Raw genomic sequence first — 21,928 nt, 5'->3', positions numbered from 1 at the left:
ACACAAAAATGAGTAAATGATTATCTTGTATCAACACAAGTTGTGCAGTCAGAATCGGCTAATAAAGTCGAGTATATTCGTACCATCACCGATGCAAACGGGAAAAGAAAAATCTTTCAATTATACTGGAGTCAGACTGTCTGGAAGTAGTGAGGATTCAGAAAGCTGGTTGCTACTTAGAGTAAGCCTTACTTTGTGTGTTTTTACCATTGGATTAATTTTATGCTCCATCATCCAATGGTGAAAACACACCAAGTAATGGTACTTTGTAAAAAACAAAGTAACCATGGAAGGCACCGATATAAATAAGCTTAATACATTGCCCCTTGAACTTATTCATAAAACTTGATTAACTTCTTAAACTTAAATGGTCTCATTAGTCCCCTAAACTTGCTTAAAATGTCATGATTAAATCTCTAAATCTACAAAAAGTAGAAAGTTAATTTATTTTAAAGATTTAAGATCATGAATTAGGTCTTTATTTTTAAAATTTTGAATTTTTTTTTATAGGTTTAGAGATTGAAATTTATATCGCTTTAAACAAATTCAGGGAGCAAATGAATCATTATAAACAAGTTCAGGAGTCAATATGTCACATTAAACAAATACATGTGGCAAATAGGTTATTTTAAGAAAATTGAGGGAACTAAATACATTTTGTAAGTTTAGAAGGTCAATCAAGTTTTTGAGACAAATTCAAGCGACTCTTGATGTGTTAAGCCATGGAAGTATATAGAAACATCTCCAACACTAACTAGCTATTTGACTCTTTAAAATAATATAAAATATTAAGCTAACCAAATTTATGTTTTGCTCCAACCATGCTAGCTATTTGACTCTCTATTTGATTATTTTATCATTAAAAGTGATTAAATTTAAAGAAGAAAAAAAGTAGAAGGAGAGAGAATGAAGAATAAAAAATAGAAATAGCTAGCCAAAGAGACAACCAAATTTAGCTAGTGAAAATGACTACTATTTATTTTAGAGAGCCATATCATCTTGTTGGAGTGATCACTCTAAATGACTAGCTAAATTTGATAATTTAGAGAGCCATGTCACCCTATTGGAGATGCTTTAAGAACAACATAACTTACAAACAAGCATATAAGCATCAAGTCAAAAAATTAAACAATAAAAGTATATAGAACTATATCTAGTATCCAATACCGTCCAGACTACTCCTGATTCGAACTAGATAAATCGATCTCAAGAGGCAAAACTCTACATCAAATATTCTAATCACAACTATATTTCTCTCTCCAGATTTCAATGGTTCAGCTGATCGAGTATCTTAACCACCTGAACCGTGTTTAGTGGTGGCAGTTTAATTAAACAATCATTTCCACATTTTACCAAGAACCAAGCACCACAAAAATGCAGCTTATATTTATAGTGGCAAAAATTGAAGCTGTCACAAAGAATCATTAACAACAAAAGGTGCAAAGTATAAATGCTCAAAATTAAATTAAACAAAACAAAACAATAAAAATCAACATATGATCACCCAATTTCATTTCCTATTTCTGCATCATTTTCTAACAGATGGTTCTAACTATATTGTGGGACAAAATTATCACATTCACTAATTATCTTACCATTATCTTACCATTACAGTAGCATGATTGCATTGCTTGCGCATTCCAAAATTATATAATGATTCGGTAAGAATATGATCCACTGAAAACCCTGCAAGATGACCGGCAATTATCTTCGGGTGCTTGCTGTTTTGCCCTTGCTTAGATCCGCAAGCTCCTCCACAAGCTTTCTCTCTTCGCCGCTCAATCTCTTTGGGATTTCAACTTGTACGCGAACCAATTGATCGCCCCTCATGTTAGATTTGTTGAGCACGGGGACACCTTTTTTCGACATTACAAGCGTTGTATTGGGTTGAGTTCCAGCTGGGATTTTGAGATCGACCATGCCATCTACTGTTGGGACCTTAATTGTTGTGCCCAAAATTGCGTCTACGTATGACACTTTGCACGTGTATAAGATGTTTGTGTCATCCCGTTTTAGGACAGGATCTGGGATGACTTCAATAATGACGAAAAGGTCACCAGGGGATCCACCTCTTCTTCCAGAGTTACCTTCGGATCGAACGCGCAAACGGCTTCCAGAGTCTACACCAGCTGGAACTTTCAAGCTAATACGCTTTGTCCTCCTTACACGTCCATCCCCAGAACATGTGTTGCAAGAGGTATATGTTTCTCCAGTCCCACCACATGTTTGGCAGGTCATTACCTGCTGGAATACTCCTAATGGAGTCCTTGCTGACGAGACAACCTGGCCTTGGCCTCCACATGTACTGCACTTAGACGGTGTTGTCCCTGGTTTCGCACCTGAACCATTGCAGGTCCCGCAACTCTCAAGTCTGGTTATCTCAATCTCCTTTTCAACCCCGAAAACTGCTTCCTTGAAAGTTAAGACAAGGTTGTAATATTCATCCTGGCCATCAACTGCTCTGTTCCTGGAAGCTCTGCCTCCCATGCCACCCATGCCGCCCATGCCTCCGCCCATGCCCTCAAATAGAGACTCGAACAAATCGAAAGGATTGCTGAAATCCTGGCATGTCACAACAACAGATCAAACCGTGAGAAAGCAGAAGATGACAGAAAAATATCACAAGGGATTAATAACATTTGAACTATAAATAACAGCTTTGATATTATCCATTCTCCATCGAAATCGAACTTACCCCCATGCCCATTCCAGCACCTTTAATTCCAGCCTCACCATACCTATCATACAGGGATCGTTTTTCATCATCTGACAAGACCTGCAGGGGCAAGTTAGAGCTAGATAAACTAACGTAGATCATGTCCACCAAAACTGCAATGGTCTCTCTGTAAACAAAAGACGGGATAACCAGAAAGGGGAAATGTTACCTCGTAGGCATTACTAATGTCCTTAAACTTTTGTTCTGCCCCAGGTTCTCTGCAGCAAAAGATAGAATATTCCAACAGGTGTCAATGACACAAAAACAGGCCTTGAATAGTATAATTTTCCATGCTTCACAAAATTATGTATTTTGAAGATCCAAAACTGTCTGCTCTGATCTCCAGCTTTATTATAAATATACATATTTGAATGCAAAATTACATTTACACAGCAGGATGTTGAATACCACTCTTAGCAAGTAAATTTCTTATGAGTTTCAATTATTCTTTGTTGCCCAAAGAAATATTCCAGACAGATCCATCCTGAATATGGCCCCCCATCACAGAAATCTATGTTCATGCACAGGTTCTCGCCCCCTTGGCACATATAGACTATAGCTAGCTAGCAACAGATTATACACACAGCTGCATTTTTTAAAGTCTGGCCATATATGCATGTGAAGTGCCTCGGCAAAAGATAAAACTTGGTCTAGGTACTTGGCACAATTTTTCAGTTTGGCCATGCACTTAAATTGTGGCTCATTTTGAAGCCTTGTATTTTAAGTTCTCTAATCATTTGATTATTGACTGACGGTTCTGCTAATAGAATATCATGCACGTTGTCAAAAAGCATGTGACCAAACGGTATTGTCCAATTGTGAACAGTATGTATTTCGGAACCGCCAATCAAGGGCTAAGTTTGCAAAACATAATAATACAGGGAGCCAAATACACCAAAATTGAAGTAGGGGCCCTAAATGACAAATTGTGCCAAGTACAGTGGTCAAATGTGCCAAAATCAAAGTACATGAGCCAATTTGACAATTTCAATAAAGTACAGAGGCCAAATATTTCTTTTTGCCGAAATGCTTATATTAACCTTCAAGCTAATGAGAGGTTGCAATGACCAATTGTTTCATAAACCGAGTCATTAAGTAGCATGATTAATGAACACCTCCATCAGTTCTCAGTCAGCAGGATAGGGGGCAATTTAGATGGAAGGAACAAATTTTTGAAAGCACAAGTTAATCTATTGGGTGAGGGAGGCACAACAACAGTAAGCAGTAAAGACCACTATCGCCATAATATAAATATCGTTTTCAACTTCAAAAAACTATTAAATCGTCGACAAGAACTAGTTATCACTTATCATGTACAAGAGGAAGAAAAAGGAAAACGGATTACTAGCTAGCTGATGCTAAAAAAGGATTGCTAGCTGATGCTATAGATTCCTGCATATTGCAATGGGAGATTGAATAACGGAATTGAAGAGCATAATTTATCTTTTACTTCCAAGTGCCTTTAATTTGACCTACACTTTTCAACCTACATTTCTTGACTTCAGAGATGATTAGCCATGTCCAAAGCATTCCTTGTCTTCTATATATGATTTATCCAACAGCAGATTCACTTTAGTGATCCTAATCTAGGACGAGATCAGCTAGAATCCGAACACTACATTCTTGATTTTGACTAAGTTGCTAGGCATCATAAATAACCAAATTTTTTGAATATTTTAAACCACTGGCTGAAAACAATGCAAGGGCTGGATGATACTGAGAAAGACAACCAACCCCAGTGTATCACTGTCATGGGGTTGTCCACACCACTCACTTCTATATCTAAAATCCATGTCTGTTAACAGGTAAAAACATAGATTTAGAGGTAAAAACTAAAATTTAAGGCTTTTACTTGGGACAATTTGACATGTTTTGATAGAGATCTTGCAACTAATGGGGGGATTTTAGATCAACCAGCCCATGGACCAAGGGAGTTGAGAGTGTATACCCGAAGAAAGAAGAATAAATAGGGGCACGATGGGGTTTTGTTACTTTTAGTTTGTTATGCATAGGGGTGAGGTGGCATAGTTAGTTACTGCTTTTTGGTAGCTAGCAGGTCTAGAAGGTTGGTTATCTAGAGGGGAACGTTTTGTATGGGAAGGGCATACTGTTTTTGGTTATCATTCTGCAGTTTTTGCAGGGCTCAGCTTTTGAGTAGAGAAGGAAGCAATCTTCCTGTGGAGGCTTAGCCTTTTCTTGAATCTCTTCTATCTTTTCGGATTAATAATACAAATCTCTTCCCCTTCTTTACTTGCTATTAAGTTGTTTCCTGTTTTGAGTTCCTATCATATTTGGCTCCCATACTTTAATCTAACATCTAACACCTGGCAAAAGATTTAGCTCTTGACAAACAATTCTATTAACAATGCATTTCACACGTCAGCTCGTCAACAATCAATTTTCTTCAATTATGTTACGATGCATATAATATGCTGCAAGCAGAACTTCTATCAAGGGGCCAAACAGTACAATCTACAGCTGAAAAGAAGAAAAAAGAAGGGACAAAAAAAAGGATACAAGAAGTGAGAAGGGAAATAATCATGCTGATAAGCAAACTTACTTGTTCACATCTGGATGATAACTTCTAGCAAGTTTCCGATATGCTGAATGAGCAAAATGAAGAAAAAGAGTTAGCACATCATAAATAATAAAAAAAAGAACTGGGTTAATCGCAAAATTAAGTTTGTTAAATGTCAGATAAGCATTCAGTAATTGAGATCCATGAATTCTTCTACTGTGATAACATGATTACACTATCAATCCATGTAACTAAAGCCAGGTTTACAAGCTTTCAAATCTTGCCGTAATTCTTAGTTTTACTGCCTTATACAGGTACATGCAGCGAGAGAAAATTTCTTGCACGTGCCATTATCATATTCGGTTTTTCCCAGTGCTTCCACACCGCCACTCAAATTTATGCAATATTTTGATGCTTCAGGTGGTCTATGCCACAGATATAGTTTATTTCTCACCACTGAATGACTGAACAAATCACTTATTGCCTATTTTTGCACAATTTTTATTTATCACTTCAAATATCTCGAACTTCAATCTGTGTTAAAATCAAATTTCAGCTAATTCTTATTCATCTTGGAAATTTTTCAATTGTATTTTAAGACATCATTGCACCAGCTGAATCAATTTGTCTTCTCTCCCTTCCATTTTAGTGACACAACTTAAAAAGCAAGAGAGGAAAGAAAATTCTAGCTATGGCCAATCGAGACAACAAAATATATTAGACATTCCAATATGGATATAAACTCAGCTTTCTAACAAAAATGGCCACAATTAGCTCCCAATGACTGTATTTCCATACTGCAACACATAAAATTTCCCATAAATTGAAAATAAAGGAGAAAAATGAATTTCTGAAATTACACTGCTACTACTGACTACTGAGGCACAATTCATCAACAAACGCATCCGTTTTCCACGGCGATCAAACTTTGGATACTTGTGTTTAAAGGATCCAACAAACCCATTAATTCCAATGGCCTGGCCCTGATTAAATGATCTTTTAGAAAAGAAACCCACAACATCAGAACCCAGTGATTCCACCAAAAAATCAACAGGGAGTAGGGTACTTCAAGACACCATTTAAAACAAGTTAATGAGACTATGAGAGAGTGGCTGGAAGGAGATAGTGTACAAGTCAATGGAGGGTGAAGAGTGAAAAGTTGATGCCAATAATGACATAGAAGGTGTAAACGAAAAATGATAAAGATCGGGAAAGATAACAAATGCAGCGAACAAAAAGACAAGAATCAATTTTTATGGTTTCCAGTTTTCAAAATAAGTAGAAGCAGTCAATAAAACAAGTTTTAGAAACACGCTTTTCTTTCCAAGAAAACGAAAAGTACAACAATGTCAAGCAGAACATTAATGTTCATGCTCATAAAACCGCCTTGATAATGTAAGCTTTCTTGTTGAATGAGTACTAATGGGCTTAGACACCATACTCACATGGCAATAGGACAAATGATTGTGACATGCGAAACTCATGCTTCCCAGAATATTATTACTATCAAAGAACCATCATCCATCCACTATACTTATCCGCACATTATTTATGTCAATAGGATATTATTTGTGATACCAAAATCATCACCTTCTTACACTTAATATTTGTTACTATTGCCAAAAACAAGATGTGGGTGCCCTGCAGCTGTTCTAAGGCACACAAAATCATCATTCTTTTTTGTCGGAAGAAACAAAAACATCATTTTTCAATGTCATACCAAAACTTAAACCTATAACTATGTTTGATGCTTGAAATAAAACATAGAAAACCCAAACCTGATCTGGGAACAGATTTCCAATAAAGGTCCAAAATCTTTGCTTAAAGCTTAATTACAGTCCTCAGCTGAACATGTTCGCAAGACAACCATCGCATACAGCTAATAAGCTTTTCTTGTCTTTTTCTGGAAGAGTAGTCATGATTTTAATTTTTAACGATGATACTTCTTTTTAAAGATTAGGCTTCGACTTCGAACAACCTACTAAAAGAACAGGGTCCTCTAAATGCAGCAATTGCCAGGATGTTCCCGCATCCCATCTCCAATTTGCAACAGTGAAGAGTAGTTCTTGTGTCAGTCCCATTTGCCTAAGAAATCCTAAGATTGATTCTAAGACCTGAAACTTCAATAAAAACAGAAATTCCTCTAACATCACATGACAATTTGCAGCGGTTAGATCTAACTAGCCACTTTTAATGATGATACTTCTTTTTCAAGATTAGGCTCCAAATAACCTACTAAAACAATGGGGTCCTCTAAATGCAGCAATTGCCAGGATGTTTCTGCATCCCATCTCCAATTTGCAACAGTGAAGACTGGTTCTAGTGTAAGTCCCATTTGCCTAAGAAATTCTAGGTTGATTCTTAGACCTAAAATGTCAATAAAAAAACAGATATTCCTCTAACACTAGAGCACCACATAACAATTTGGAGCTTGTTGATGGCTTTTACTGACCCTCATGGTAACTTAACAACTAAGTTCTAAACTAATCCAGTGTTTTAAAGAGGAACATAGCATTCCTTCATGTACATTATAAGCTGTATGGAAATCCTATAAAATTAATTGATACAAAAGCTGTGGGGTTTGGAAGTTTAATTTTCCCCAAACAAGAGGAGAACAGCGCTTAAAACCTTAGAAAAGCAACATTACTAGAAACAATTTGTATGATGCTGCCTACATCATAGAGGAAATTGGACAATATATCTTCACTGCTCTGAACTTCTATGAACAATATTAGGAACTATCATATTGAGAGGCCAGCAAGTATATATATAAATTTTAGACATGTCATGGTGTCCATGTTGACTTCTAGAAAGAAATGGAAATGAGATGCTATACGTTGTGGTGTCTTTCCTCAACATTGTCCATTAAGCGCATCATAAAGACCCCTTTGTAGTGGAGATCCCATTGAATTGGAAAACAACTTCTTGTGAAGTTAGTAGCTTTTCACTAGCTGATGCTTTTCAATATAAGCAAGCTAAATGATTAATATATACAAGGAAACCTAGAAATCACTGACTACTTATTTTGAAGCTGCTATCATAAGAAGCATCATATTGACTTTCTTCTTTTTCTCTTCCCAATATTCTGCCTCTTCAATTATTTGAAATGAATGTTTAGTGGACAACAAGCAACAACAACAACAACAACAAAGCCTTAGTCCCGAAATGATTCGGGGTCGGCTAACATGAACCATCATATAAAACCGTGAAAATCAAGTCGTGTCAGCGACACAGATTCGCTCCCTCCACTCCGTCCTATCCACTACCATATTTTCCTCAATTCCCAATAAACTCATATCACTCTCGATCACCCTCCTCCAAGTTTGCTTAGGTCTTCCCCTACCCCTCACCACTACATCCCTTTGCCACTCTTCGGTTCTCCTAACCGGCGCATCAAGCGCTCTATGTCTCACATGGCCAAACCACCTTAGTCGGTTTTCTCTCATTTTATTCTCAATAGATGTAACCCCTACTTTTGTCCTAATTATTTCATTACGCACCCGGTCCTTTCTCGTGTGACCACACATCCATCTCAACATACGCATCTCCGCCACCGACATCTTATGGATGTGGCAGTGTTTCACTGCCCAACACTCCGTACCATATAACAATGCTGGTCTAATTGCCGTCCGGTAGAATTTTCCCTTCAATCTATTAGGCATGCCGGGATCACAAAGGAAACCCGTAGCACTCTTCCACTTCGACCAACCAGCTTTAATCCTATGGGCAACATCTCCATCTACTTCTCCATCCGTTTGGATAATAGATCCTAAATACCGGAAGCAATCCGAGGCCTGAACAACTCTCCCATCTAGGGTGATTGTCCCTGCCTCCCTACTCCTACGGCCGCTAAACTTACACTCCAAATATTCTGTCTTACTTCGACTCAACTTAAAGCCTCTAGATTCTAGAGTTTGCCTCCATAGTTCCAACTTCATCTCCACTCCTTCTTTCGTCTCATCAACCAACACAATATCATCTGCAAACAGCATGCACCATGGTATACCATCTTGAAGTGAACTTGTTAGTTCATCCATAACGATGGCAAAAAGAAATGGGCTTAGTGCGGAACCTTGATGCACTCCAATCGTAATAGGAAACTCTTCAGTTTTCCCAACACTAGTACGTACACTCGTGCATACTCCCTCATACATGTCCTTTATGATGTCAATATATTTCCGCGAAATGCCTTTCCTTATCAAGGCCCACCAAAGTACTTCCCTTGGTACCTTATCATATGCTTTCTCCAAGTCAATGAAAACCATATGCAAGTCTTTCTTCTTATTTCGATAGTGCTCCATTAATTGTCTCATTAGATGGATGGCTTCCATAGTTGATCTTCCCGGCATAAAGCCAAACTGGTTTTCCGAGATCTTCACCGTCCTCCTTAGCCTTTGTTCAATCACTCGCTCCCAAAGTTTCATAGTGTGACTCATTAATTTGATTCCCCGATAGTTGGCACAATCTTGGACATCGCCTTTGTTCTTATACAAAGGGATTAAGGTACTTTTCCTCCATTCTGATGGCATCTTATTGTTTCTCCAAATTTTGTTGAAGAACGTCGTCAACCATTCGATTCCTCTTTCTCCCAAACATCTCCAAATCTCAATAGGGATGCCATCAGGTCCTACTGCTTTCTTCAACTTCATCTTACTTAATGCCATTTTGACTTCACCCTTTTGAATTCTCCGCAGGCATTCATGATTTATCATATCGTGATGGATACTTATATCTCCAACATCTTGTTGGCGATCTCCATTAAATAAGTCATCAAAATAGGACCTCCATCGTTCCTTGATATCCTTATCTCCAACTAGGACTTTCTGGTCCACATCCTTCACACATTTAACTTTTCCGAGATCTCGCGTCTTCCTATCTCTCATCCGAGCAATTCTATATATGTCTCTTTCCCCTTCTTTCGTATCCAATCTTGTATACAGATCCCGATTCACCTTTGCTCTAGCATCTCGTATGACCTTCTTTACTTCCCTTTTAGCCTCTTTGTATTTTTCGTAGTTCTCGTCACTCCTACATTTCCCCAATAGTTTATAGGATTCTCTCTTACTCTTTACTGCTTGTCGTACTTCTTCTGTCCACCAAGATGTGTCCTTACCCGGTGGCATGCTACCTTTAGATTCCCCTAGAACTTCCTTCGCTACTTCCCTTATACTATGCTCCATCTTATTCCATATTGAATCTATATCCGAATCCATATTGCAAGTCCAAATATCTTTTTTGGTCATCTCATCCACAAATTTTTGTTGATTCTCCCCTTGCAATTTCCACCACTTAATCTTAGTCTCTACTTGAGGTGTTTGTTTTCTTATACATTTCCTACTTCGAAAATCTAGCACCACTACTCTATGTTGGGTTGTCGTACTCTCACCAGGGATCACCTTACAATCAATATAACTCTTTCTCCAAGCACTCCTTACTAAGAAGAAGTCAATTTGGCTCGCATTACCGCCACTCCGATAAGTCACTAAGTGGGATGTTCTCTTCATAAACCATGTGTTCATGATACTCAAGTCATAGGCTGATGCGAATTCCAAAATATCATTTCCGGCTTCATTCTTATCTCCAAAACCATACCCTCCATGAACACTCTCAAACCCATCTCGCCTGACAAGCATGACCAAAAAATTTGTAGAACATATGAAGGGGCTTGGTAGGAAAATGGAGGCCAAACAATTACATTCTTGCACATTGTTTGCACCAATTTAGTATATAAGGTTGTATATGAAACTAATCATTTTCATTTATTAGTACTAGCCAGTGCAATAAATTGGTAGGGGAAGGCTTGCCCCCAGTACACCCTTGTGGTGGGACCCCTCCCCGGACCCTCGCTCAGCGGGGACGCGTAGTGCGACCGGGCCGCCCAGTACTAGCCAGTGCAATTAACAGTTTTGAAATTGTTTTGCAAATATCTCCATGTTGTTCAGCACATGAGCTTTCATAGGATATGTATATTACGTGATTGGAGATCTTTAGTACGTCATTCTATTCTTTTTTATCATCACTTACTATCCTTTTTCTTACATTATTTTTTTCCTCTAAGAGAACTCATTATTTACCATATGTAAATGAAGAAAGCGAGCAAAGATGGACAAGAAAGCAAGGACAATGTTTCATCAACTATTTATGAAAATTTAGGCTCTTAAGCTTTCCACACAAAATTGTACAGAAAACAAGAACAGTAGGTCCACCTACCACTTTTGATTTCAGCTTTAGTTGAATTTTTTGACACTCCAAGTATAGAATAAAAATCCTGCATTTCAGACAGTTTATACTTCAGGTAAATCTATAAGATGAGAATTTCAACAATAAAAACCACAGTAAATAAATAACTGAGGCAAAGGTTATATGATATAATTGTATATATACACACAAGGAAATAGGTAAATGCAGTGTTAGACTCACAGCATCTGCTCTAACAATAAACCGTGATCCTCTACGACGATGTGAAGTTTGTGATGGCCCAATAAAAGACAATAGAGGGAATGAATCTCGCGAAAATAGGCTTGAACTTGGTGCTCCCAAATAGTTCACCTTGCTGTTAAGACTGCACAGTGGTCTAAAGGCACTCAATTATCCGACAGCAAACTAGGTGTGAACCATGTAATAAGATTATAAACTGTCATGCCAAAGAAAAGCCATGATGCACTACATGAAATAAACATCATAGCTGCTATTGTATGAATGATTACCACAACATGCCAGAGAACAAAATAAAACTCATAAAAACATGACAAAATTAATTTTTTTTTTTTAAATGGTCCGAGTTTCCATTTACATAATATACCAAATCAAAAGCACATAAATCTGACAAACTTATCACAAAGCTTGGCAACGAGCAGCAGTTCCTTATTTATCCATTCATTGGCCACAAAACATATCACATGGCTACAAAACCATTCTTCATAGTGTATGCATGTTTCCCATTTTCCCTAGACATAATATCTTTATCACAAGTGTGAATTTCAGGGAGCAGCAATGTAGGACATGTACCCGATCATCTCCCATAATTGGAAACAACTAAATATGAAAGAGGTGATTACAGCTTTGGGAGAAAAGAATCAATTTGTCAGTACACAAATACAATTCCGTTCAACCCAGCTATACAAAGATTTATAAAGCTATTAAACCATACACTTAAGGAGTTCGATATAAAAAGGAAATACCAAGATGGGTAAGGTATACATTGACAATTAGAAGTCTGAAAATTAGTACTCAATAAATAACCTTCAACAACCAGTCAAAAGAGCAAAAGAGTATAACTTCCGAGTATAAACTATAAAGCATGTCAGAAAATACGCCTCCTTCAATGAAGGACCCTATTATGGACATATAATAATGCCAAACAAAAAGTAACAACATATCAACCAAGCTTGAACTTCCAGTCACACAAGGCACATGCATGCAAAAGAAAGGGGAATGGAGTTCATTAAATAGATATGCTCACCCATAATGACAAGATACTATCCTATTCTGGATGTAGGATCTAAGCACGAACTGCGGTCGAATACCCCATTGTGCAACTGATGTGTTTCCACAAGGTATAATAGCCATCTAATCAAATATTTAGCAATGCAAACCAGATGGCCTGATCAATCGTATCAACCAGAAACCTTCGCACAAGCTGAAAAGATGAAAATTTCAAAATTAGTTTAGCACACATAATGCAATCCAAAACAATTACCGGTCTATCCAAAATATATATTGAACATCTTTATTCCAGAAATAAAACAAGCTTTTCCTTTTCCAATTAGAACTTGTGCAACCATTCCATTTAGTTGAAGACATAAAGATTAGGAGTTTAAACATAAAAAATGTAACGGATATCAATTGGTAAGAAGAAACATAGCTAACATAAGCATATCCTCACAATTAGAGTCCACTGATATTGTAAAGTAATTTTAAATTCCTAATGGTTCCACAACAAATTTGAGTGGAAAAGAAGAACACCTCAGAAGCCTAATGAAAACAGAGCGAGCAACAATCCTTTACCCAAAGAAAAAGGCTTCCTAAAGCGAACAATAAATTATGTGCATCGTTTCACTACATTAACAGTTACTAACATAAACCCTTCATTCTCATTCACTTTCGGAAACTTATTTTCCTCCAAAGAACAACAGAGAACGGAATTCAGTTACCAAAAACAATAAAAACAGGTTCCAAAATGGAGATAGCGAAATTCAAAATCTACAAACTAACGACTATAGATTAATATTAAAACTAAAGCAATCCCCAATTACTAAACATGCAATTCATCACTACTCAGCAACTAAACCACAAAAACACTCGAATTCGGCAAGTAAACTACTGTAATTCCCTTCCATAAAAACGGAAAACAAAATACAATCTCTGTAGGTCAACACAATTGAGAGGGAGAGGGAGAGGAACCTGAGTGCTATCTGAAGGAGTAAGCAGCTGCTTCGCCCTCTCGCCCAGACGGAGGAATTGGAGAATTGAAGGGTAGAAAAGGAAGCACACAGAGGAGGAAATGGAGGATTAGGCTAGAGTATTCTCATTGGGGAAGAAGAATACCTCTCGTTTAAATAAGCTGCAATTCCCTGTTTTCTCCTCTATACTTCATTCCCTGCACCCTAATCATCGACCGTTCATCACTGCCTTATATGTGATCCGACGATGTTTTCTGGAAGCTCTTTTAATTTTTTTTCTTTTACCGAATAAATTGATGCATGAATTTGTCTTTACAATATTAAGGAGGCTCTATCACAGAAAAACGAAAAAAAAAAATAATTTGTTTTTTAACAAAGTAATTTTGTGTGTTTTTATTATTGGATTAATTTTATAATCCATCATTTAATAGTGAAAATACACCAAGTAATGGTATTTTGTCAAAAACAAAATAACCATAGAAATCACTGAAAAAAAAATTTATTTGGAGGCTTTGAAATTAAATTATATAAATCTATGAAACTTAAAACAAAATAAAAATTGAGAAGAATGATAAAAATAGTAAACTTGGATATAAGTAATAAAAAAAAATAATTACAAATAGATGCTTTGTGGTTCTGCCGATTTATGGATGGGTATTTGTGGTTTTTTTTTTTAAACGCAACTATGTGGTTCATAAAATTTTACATTTGGGTTCAAGTTGTCAAAATTTGGCCAACAACGACTTCAATATGAAAATTTTCAAGAGTTAAATGATACTTTAAACAACTTTAATTCTTCAATTTTTTAGGTTTGAGGTGTTGTTTTTTTTATAAGAGATGAAGTTAATGTTTAGAGAGAGAAAACTCCAAAAAATGATGATTGCATAGTAAATATGATACTAAACAACTTTAATTCTTGAAAAGTTTCAGTTTTAAGTCGTTATCAGTCAAATTTGGTAAAGTAAAAAAAATTGCAAACCACATGGTTGCGTTTGCAAAAAAAAAAAAAAATACTGGTACCAATTTGCAAATCAGTGAAACCACATGACATCTATTTGTAATTAACCCATTAAAAAAATGTATTTCAGAAATGCATCAATAAGCTTGAATTTGCATTTTCAATATCATAAATCGTGATGTAGTAATAATGTCACTGCGAGAAACATACTCCATTCAGAATCGATTTTGTAGTCTTTTTTCCGATAATAATGTGATGATAGAAAAAAATTCTTCTATTTTTTCATGAAAGAAAATATGATAACACTCATATGGAGAGACATACCACAACCACATATAAACGAAGAAAGAACAAAACAATTACAAATAAAGAACAAATTTACAAAACCTACAATAGTAGATCAATTAAAAACCAAAAAAAAATATCGATCGTCCGATTTGCAAATTTGGATAGGTATATGGTTTAAAGTTTTACATATGGTTTATAAAATTTGCAGTTAAATGGTGTGAGTTAAGCGTTATCGATAAAAAAAAAACACTTGTGATTTATTTAATTTGTAAAGTCTAATTTTATAAATGGGATATACAAGGTTATTCCTTCTATTTACTTTTGATAGCTTTTTTTAAGTAAATATATAGTTACGACAATAATTTTTTATAGAATCATTATTTTATTTTATTTTTATAAAATGTCACATATCATCCCATTAATTTAATAATACAAATACAGTACGAAAGAAAGGGAAATAAAACCTTCATCCCATACAGGCAAAGACACACAAAGGGAAAAAAAGACTACAAAGAGTAATACATAAACTACAAAGAGCAATAAAAGATTACAAAGAGCACTATAAAATCATTATTGAATAGCACTTAAAAATTCTAATTAAGTCAAAAGGTAACTTATTCAGATAAGTTAAAATATTTAATTTAAAATTTTAAGTTAAACAATATCGACTAATATTTTTAAATTCAGTATTTATTTTTAGTATTTATTAAATAGTTGTGTCATTGAATATTTTCAACATTTATAATATTTAACACTTAATGTTTTTTTCAGCACTTAATTTCTAATTTTATCAAACATCTTCTGAGTTTACAAGTGGCGCAAACCACAACTTGTGCTTGTAAATTTTTCAACCACATACTTCAGTTCACTAAAAGAATTATTTGATAATAAATTTGAATATAAAACACAGCTATCGGCTTATTTCTTGTACATGGACAGATCTATGGGGGTTTTGGAGGGGCTTGAGCACACACTCGACATCGGAAATAGAGAAGAAGTGACTGAGACTTATTAGTAAGATGAGAATCAATACATGCATACGCGTTTTAAAGCCGTGAGGCCCAAGATGTTGGATTTGGACCAAAGCGAATAATATCTATATGGTATTGGACCAAAGTGTTACAAATTAAGTCATCTACTATACGGTATTAGTTACGAATCTAGTTATTTCGTCCTTTTTAGCTTGCACAATCTTTTTTTAAAAAGTTGGGTTTTCATACTTATGCAATTTTTCTAGAAAAATGTTGGCACGTTCATCCAATCTGAAAAAGATAAGCAACAGTGTCAAATGTGTCAACCTTAATCCAATCCAATTTTTTTATTCCATAATCGTATCAGCCTAATTGGAGTAGTGTCAATTGCTTGTCATGTCTCCATTCGAATGTTCTTTACAATGTACCTATATTAATAGTGACATTTAAAAATATGTGAGCTTAACCCTGACAATCCAAACATTCGTTAATATTATGTTGGTTTCGTGTGATTTGTTTACAAGTCACATGTAATTTAGCTTTCTCTTTAAGGATGATATAAAAAAAATATGGGAAGTTCTGGTGATATTTGCAAGTAATAATTATAATTTTATTACCTTTATTAATTCAAGTGATATATAAAACATAAGAGATTATGATAATAAGACATTTTAGAGTTATCAGGTCAACTTTTATCTATCCAAAAAATTTACATGTCGATTTCGTATCAACTCAAAAATGACTCACTATCTCTTAAGTTAAACTCAAAACATTATAATTGTATATTCGATTTCATGTTGTGTAACCGATTCATGTGTAATTTTACCCCTTTATTCTAAATGTTGGCAAGGGTTTAGTTTGTCGGGAGAGGTAGGAATAATTGTGTTTTTTTTGTCAAATTTATTGAATGTGAATTCCGTAATTGCTACAATGGTTAAGCACGGTTTGTTTACCGTAAAATAGGGGTGTCAAAATGGGTCATGACACGATAACACGATTCACGTAACCCGCAAATTAAGCGAGTTAGGGTTGAGGCTAAATGGGTCAAAGTGTTAAACGGGTCGATTCGTAAAACTCGATTAATAAATGGGTCGGGTCGCGGGTTGACTCGTGAACTCGTTACAACCCGCATAGTTTTAGACGAGTTAACGTGTCGGGTCAACCTGTTTCACTAACTCGATAAACCCGACCCATATAACTTGTATAACCCATTTAGCAATTGGAAATATCAAATTTTAGAGAGGGTATAATAGTAATTTAGAGGCTTATGTATGCCTAACAAATTGTTAGGTTTTTGTATTCCCTAAACTTATCAGCAGCCATCACAAACAATACAACCCCCTCACATCACACCATATACGATTTCTCTTCTCCCATCCCTTTCTTCTCCTTCAATTTTTTTCAAAGCTCTAACTGCTTTCCGCCGCCTCTACCGTTCTGCCACCGCCACCTTGCCATTGTTTCTGATCTCCTGTTCTTTCTAATGTTGTTTCATGTTTTGTGAATTTTGCGTGTTTTTTTCTTATGGTTTGTTGTTTATGTTGAACTATTTGGATGTTTTTTTTTTTATGTTTTGTTATATTGAACTTGAACTAAATGTTGTTTAATGGATTTGCTGAAATTTTATTGAAAGTTTAAAGTGTTATTGGGTCAGATAACTCGTTTAGGATGTTCTGACTCGTTAAGTATAAACGGGCTGGGTTAAAAATTGACATGTTTATTTATTAATTTAGTTAAATGGGTTATCTAGATTGACCCGTGTCAACCCGTATTTTAACCGAGTCGTGTCGTGTCAACCCGTTAAGTTAAACGAGTCGTGTCTGGGTTTCAATAAACGGGTCAACGGAGTAGGTTGACACGATCCGTTTATGACCCATTAACCCATTTTGACACCCCTGCCGTAAAATATTATGTTTTGAAAATTTTTGTGTTGGATAACTATTACTTTCTTTTTTCTTTTTTCTTTTTTTTTATAAAGGATGACTACTATTTTTAAAAGGGAAATAAAGAATTGAATATGGTTTCACAAGCTTAAAAAAAATTTACTCTTTTCAAAATGATAAAACATTTTCCTCATTTTTTTCGTAAATTTTTCTATTGACTAACCTAAATCAGCAAATGAACACCGAAAAATTATAAAATATTTTTCTGAACAATATTTTCCAACAAACAAACAAACTTTAATATTGGCCATATTCCCTTCTTTCTCAATCTCCTCTTACGAACTAGCCTCTTTCTACGAAGCCTTTTTCATCCGAGCTTTGTTTCTATATCCTTTTATTTCACCTGAAACACTTAATTTATTTTTATTTTTTTTAGTTATCAATTCTTTTATAGTGCATATATTTTAGATCAGTTTAACTCTAGGGATAAAATATAAATTTAGCTATATGGTTACTGGGAGAGAGTGAATTTTAACCTCTACATACAAAATAGTGCAATCTTCACTCTAATATTTATCAAACATTATAATTTCAAACCCCATTAATGAAATATAGTTTTTTTCATTAATGAAAGATGTGTAATTTCAAGCCTTATTAGGTAGTCAGAATGCTTATATGATTGGAGAATGACCCGAACATGAAATTGCACAAGAAACAAAAAGCTCATTTCCTGTTAACGGGTCAAACAAACAGATTTTAATATGCACATTAGACTTAATATTGCATTATTTTATACATAAGGGTTAAATCAACTCTCTGCCATAACCATATGATTAAATTTGTAGCTTATCTAACTTCATTGTGCCAAAAGATTGATTGTTCTTCGAACATATAGAAATATACATAAAGAAATACATTTCCAAGGAGTTTATCTATATACCCTTGAAATATTCTTTTTTTTTTTCTATTCCTCATCATAAACACATGGTTTATATTAAAAAAAAAAAACTCATAAATTTTGTTTTAATTATAAAATTGATTAAATTAATTAAAAAAAGAAGAAGTCAAATTGTAAGTATAATGTTAATTGTAGGTTACTTTAAGGTAAAATAGAGAAAAAAAAATCGATGAGAAATGATGAGATTACTAGTCAACGATCATAATGATTTTTATGTTAAAAAATATAAAATTCAGTAACTTTTATATTACATTTTGAAATTCAATAATAATACCATAAAGACGAGTAAAGTTTGATGGTGATGGTTGTAATTTACCTTGCAAAAGGTTCATAGTGATGGTAACATAACATAGTTACGTTAAAATATAACAAGTCTATAGGCAAAAAAAAAGCGTATTCTTTTTCCTAGTATTTAAGGAATATTGTTTTAATCGTAATTTAACAAACAAGATTTGTGGATTGGCCATGTGATTTTGTACTAGGGGTTTGGTGGATTTGGAGATGGCGGAACCAGATGGTGTTTAAAGGGGCTGAATTAATGGGTCAGAGAGCAAACTTTATCATGGCACGTGTGTTAGAAGCGAAGAAGGCGTCAAAATTTTATTCAGTTGCCAGGGACAGCCAAAGAGTGGACTAGTGGATTTGATGGCATCCTCCCGAGCAGCAATGGGTGAAAGTGAATACAGATGGTGCTAGCGAAAGCAAACCTTAAACTCACATCTGATGGAGGTCTAGTTCGTGATCATCAATGTGATTGGATTGGAGAAGGAGCTTTGCAGTGAGTTTGGACATTTGTACGGCTTTCTTAGCTAAGCTTTGTAGGCTTTTCTTTGGCCTATCTGTTGCCTAGGATAAAAGTTACTGCAAAGTTCAGTTGGAAATAAACTCAGTGGTAACCCTTGGGCGTGGCGTGGCTCATACTCAAATGTCAAGAACTGTGGAATAAAGACTAGGAACTTTGTCTAGTTCACACATATCGGAAAGATAATCGGACTGCTGACTGGATAACGAATTTTGTATGTGCTTGTTTTTTGGTCATCATGAGCGTGATGTGTCTCATGTAGACCTCCAAAATATCCTTCAGACGACCGGAGTAGATAGTCCATGGAAAAGTATAGTTACTAGTTAGTTTGTTCTCTCTATCTACTTTCTTTTTTCCTTATAATAATAATAATAAAAGAACATATTTTATTTTCTCTAGTATTTACAAGATTTTTAACACACCCAGTACTTCTCGTAGGTATTTTTATTTTGTTGTGCTAGTTTGGTAATTACCAAATTTTTGTGTTGTGCTTGTAAATAAATCATGCTTCATATAATTTTTTTTTTTCAGAAAATTAGAACCCCCGTACACAATTCTAGGTGCCTTCTATTGTTACTTTGTTTTTTACAAAGTAAGCCTTACTTCGTGTGTTTTTATCATTGGATGATGGAGCACAAAATTAATCCAATGATAAAAACACACAAAGTAAGACTTTCTTTGTAAAAAAACAAAGTAACCATAGCCTTTACCCATAATTCTATAGTGTTTTTCGATTTTTTTTTTTTTTTAAGATTAGAGTCCCATACACAACTCTATAGTGTTTTCAGTTTTTTTTTTTTAACTAATGGATGCTGAAGCCCATTTTATTTCCCACTCGATCCATCCTAATTATTAGGAGAGAGCAAATATATTCGCACAAAATAATGCAATTTTAAATTTAACCGTTTATTATATGGTGCAATTTCAAACCCCATTAACAGAAAAAGATGTATCAAGATTATCAAAAATCAAATGTATCGAATTGAAAGATTATCAAAAATAAAAAGATGCCTTTTCCCCTTTAGTTCCCCCTTGTAATTATGAGAACAATTCAGGTTCTACGATTAGAAAAAGCAATAGGATCCCGTTATTAGGAATGTAAACAGGGCAGGGCAGTGAAGAAGATTACATTCCTCATTCCTGCTCCCCGACTTATCTGGGATTCCCTGTCCCGTTCCCAACCTATTAGGGATTTCCCATCCCCGAAACCTAAACCGGGATAATTTTATCCTCATCCCAGCAGGGACCCCCATTCCTCTTTTTCTTCTGTTTTATGTATATATATAATTTCCATTCTGCTTTTTCTCCATCTTCTTGCCATTTGAAATAGTATAAGGATAAAGAATAAGATTAAACTAACCTAATAACTCTACAAAAAAAATCACAACAAAATGAAAGTATATAAAAATAAAAATAAATGTTAATTAATTGGAGGATCCGCGGGGATCTCGTGGGAGCATATCTAAGGACGGGCAGTAATTTTCACATGATCAGTGATTGACCAAGTGAATTTGGTCAATCACTACTAGATTTAAACTTATTAAAATTTTGTGGTGGAGATTAAAATCATTGTAAGGTTTAGATTCACACCTGCTAGATCTAACAGTGATTGACTAAATTCACTTGGTTAGTCACTAACCAGGTGAAAACCACAGACGGCAAGGACGGGTACACGGATGTCTGCAAAGTACAAAACAATCCTCATCCTCTCCCCACGGGAATCCCCGACAAGAACGGGGAATCCCCACCCAGTTTGCAACCGGAGCTGTTATATATAAAATCAATCTCTATAGCTTAACTGTGAAACTACATACAACCTTATAGCATAAAATTAGGATAATTAGATAAACTCTCATACCAGTCCTTACACTGCTTCCACTAAGGGTGTCAAAATGGATTGTCGTGTCATAATTGTGTTATGTTATAAAAAAAAAAAAAAAAAAAAGACGGCCCGGTTGCACTACGCGTCCCCGCTGAGCGAGGGTCCGGGGAGGGGTCCCACCACAAGGGTGTACTGGGGGCAAGCCTTCCCCTGCCAATTTATTTGGCAAGAGGCCGCTCCTAAGACTCGAACCCGTGACCTCTTGTGTTATGTTATATCTGATATAAATGCAACAAAGTAAAAATCGTGTCAAACAGGTCTTGTCAAGTGGACTGTCTCTGTAAATCGTGTTGTCGTGTCAAAATTGGCAGTACATGCTTCCAACAATCCAATCTGACAAAACATGTTTATTTCATAATTCACATGCATCTTTGACCTAACATTTCAATCTAGAAAACCATGGCATCCATATCCTATCAGCACTACTTTCAAAGATATAAAAACACCCATGGAAACTGTGCGCGTGGCTTTAATTTTGTGTAAAAACACCCAAAAAATATCAATTTAGCACCCATAAATCACAAGAGATCACCACAAACACCGCTGTTAG

The 21,928-nt window shown here is 35.3% G+C and overlaps 1 protein-coding gene across 2 annotated transcripts; it reads right to left on the bottom strand.

Annotated features, from left to right (window-relative positions):
- Positions 1-1,355: 1,355 nt before the first annotated feature.
- LOC136202420 (chaperone protein dnaJ A6, chloroplastic-like) lies at positions 1,356-13,783 on the bottom strand. 2 transcript variants are annotated; one of them, XM_065993026.1, is made up of 8 exons: positions 13,638-13,783; positions 12,697-12,873; positions 11,655-11,808; positions 11,445-11,502; positions 5,277-5,319; positions 2,886-2,934; positions 2,696-2,776; positions 1,356-2,562 (listed from the first exon to the last, which is right to left on the bottom strand). In XM_065993026.1, the coding sequence occupies exons 2-8, from the start codon at positions 12,801-12,803 to the stop codon at positions 1,705-1,707; spliced, it is 1,350 nt and encodes a 449-aa protein (XP_065849098.1). In that variant the 5' UTR covers positions 12,804-12,873; positions 13,638-13,783; the 3' UTR covers positions 1,356-1,704. The 2 variants fall into 2 exon arrangements, with proteins under 2 accessions (XP_065849098.1, XP_065849100.1); XM_065993028.1 differs by having other exon boundaries at positions 11,655-11,796.
- Positions 13,784-21,928: the final 8,145 nt, after the last annotated feature.

Source organism: Euphorbia lathyris, chromosome 8 (assembly GCF_963576675.1).
Source record: "Euphorbia lathyris chromosome 8, ddEupLath1.1, whole genome shotgun sequence".
In the NCBI taxonomy this organism is placed as follows: domain Eukaryota; kingdom Viridiplantae; phylum Streptophyta; class Magnoliopsida; order Malpighiales; family Euphorbiaceae; genus Euphorbia; species Euphorbia lathyris.
This window is presented reverse-complemented; position numbering and strand designations above follow the sequence as displayed.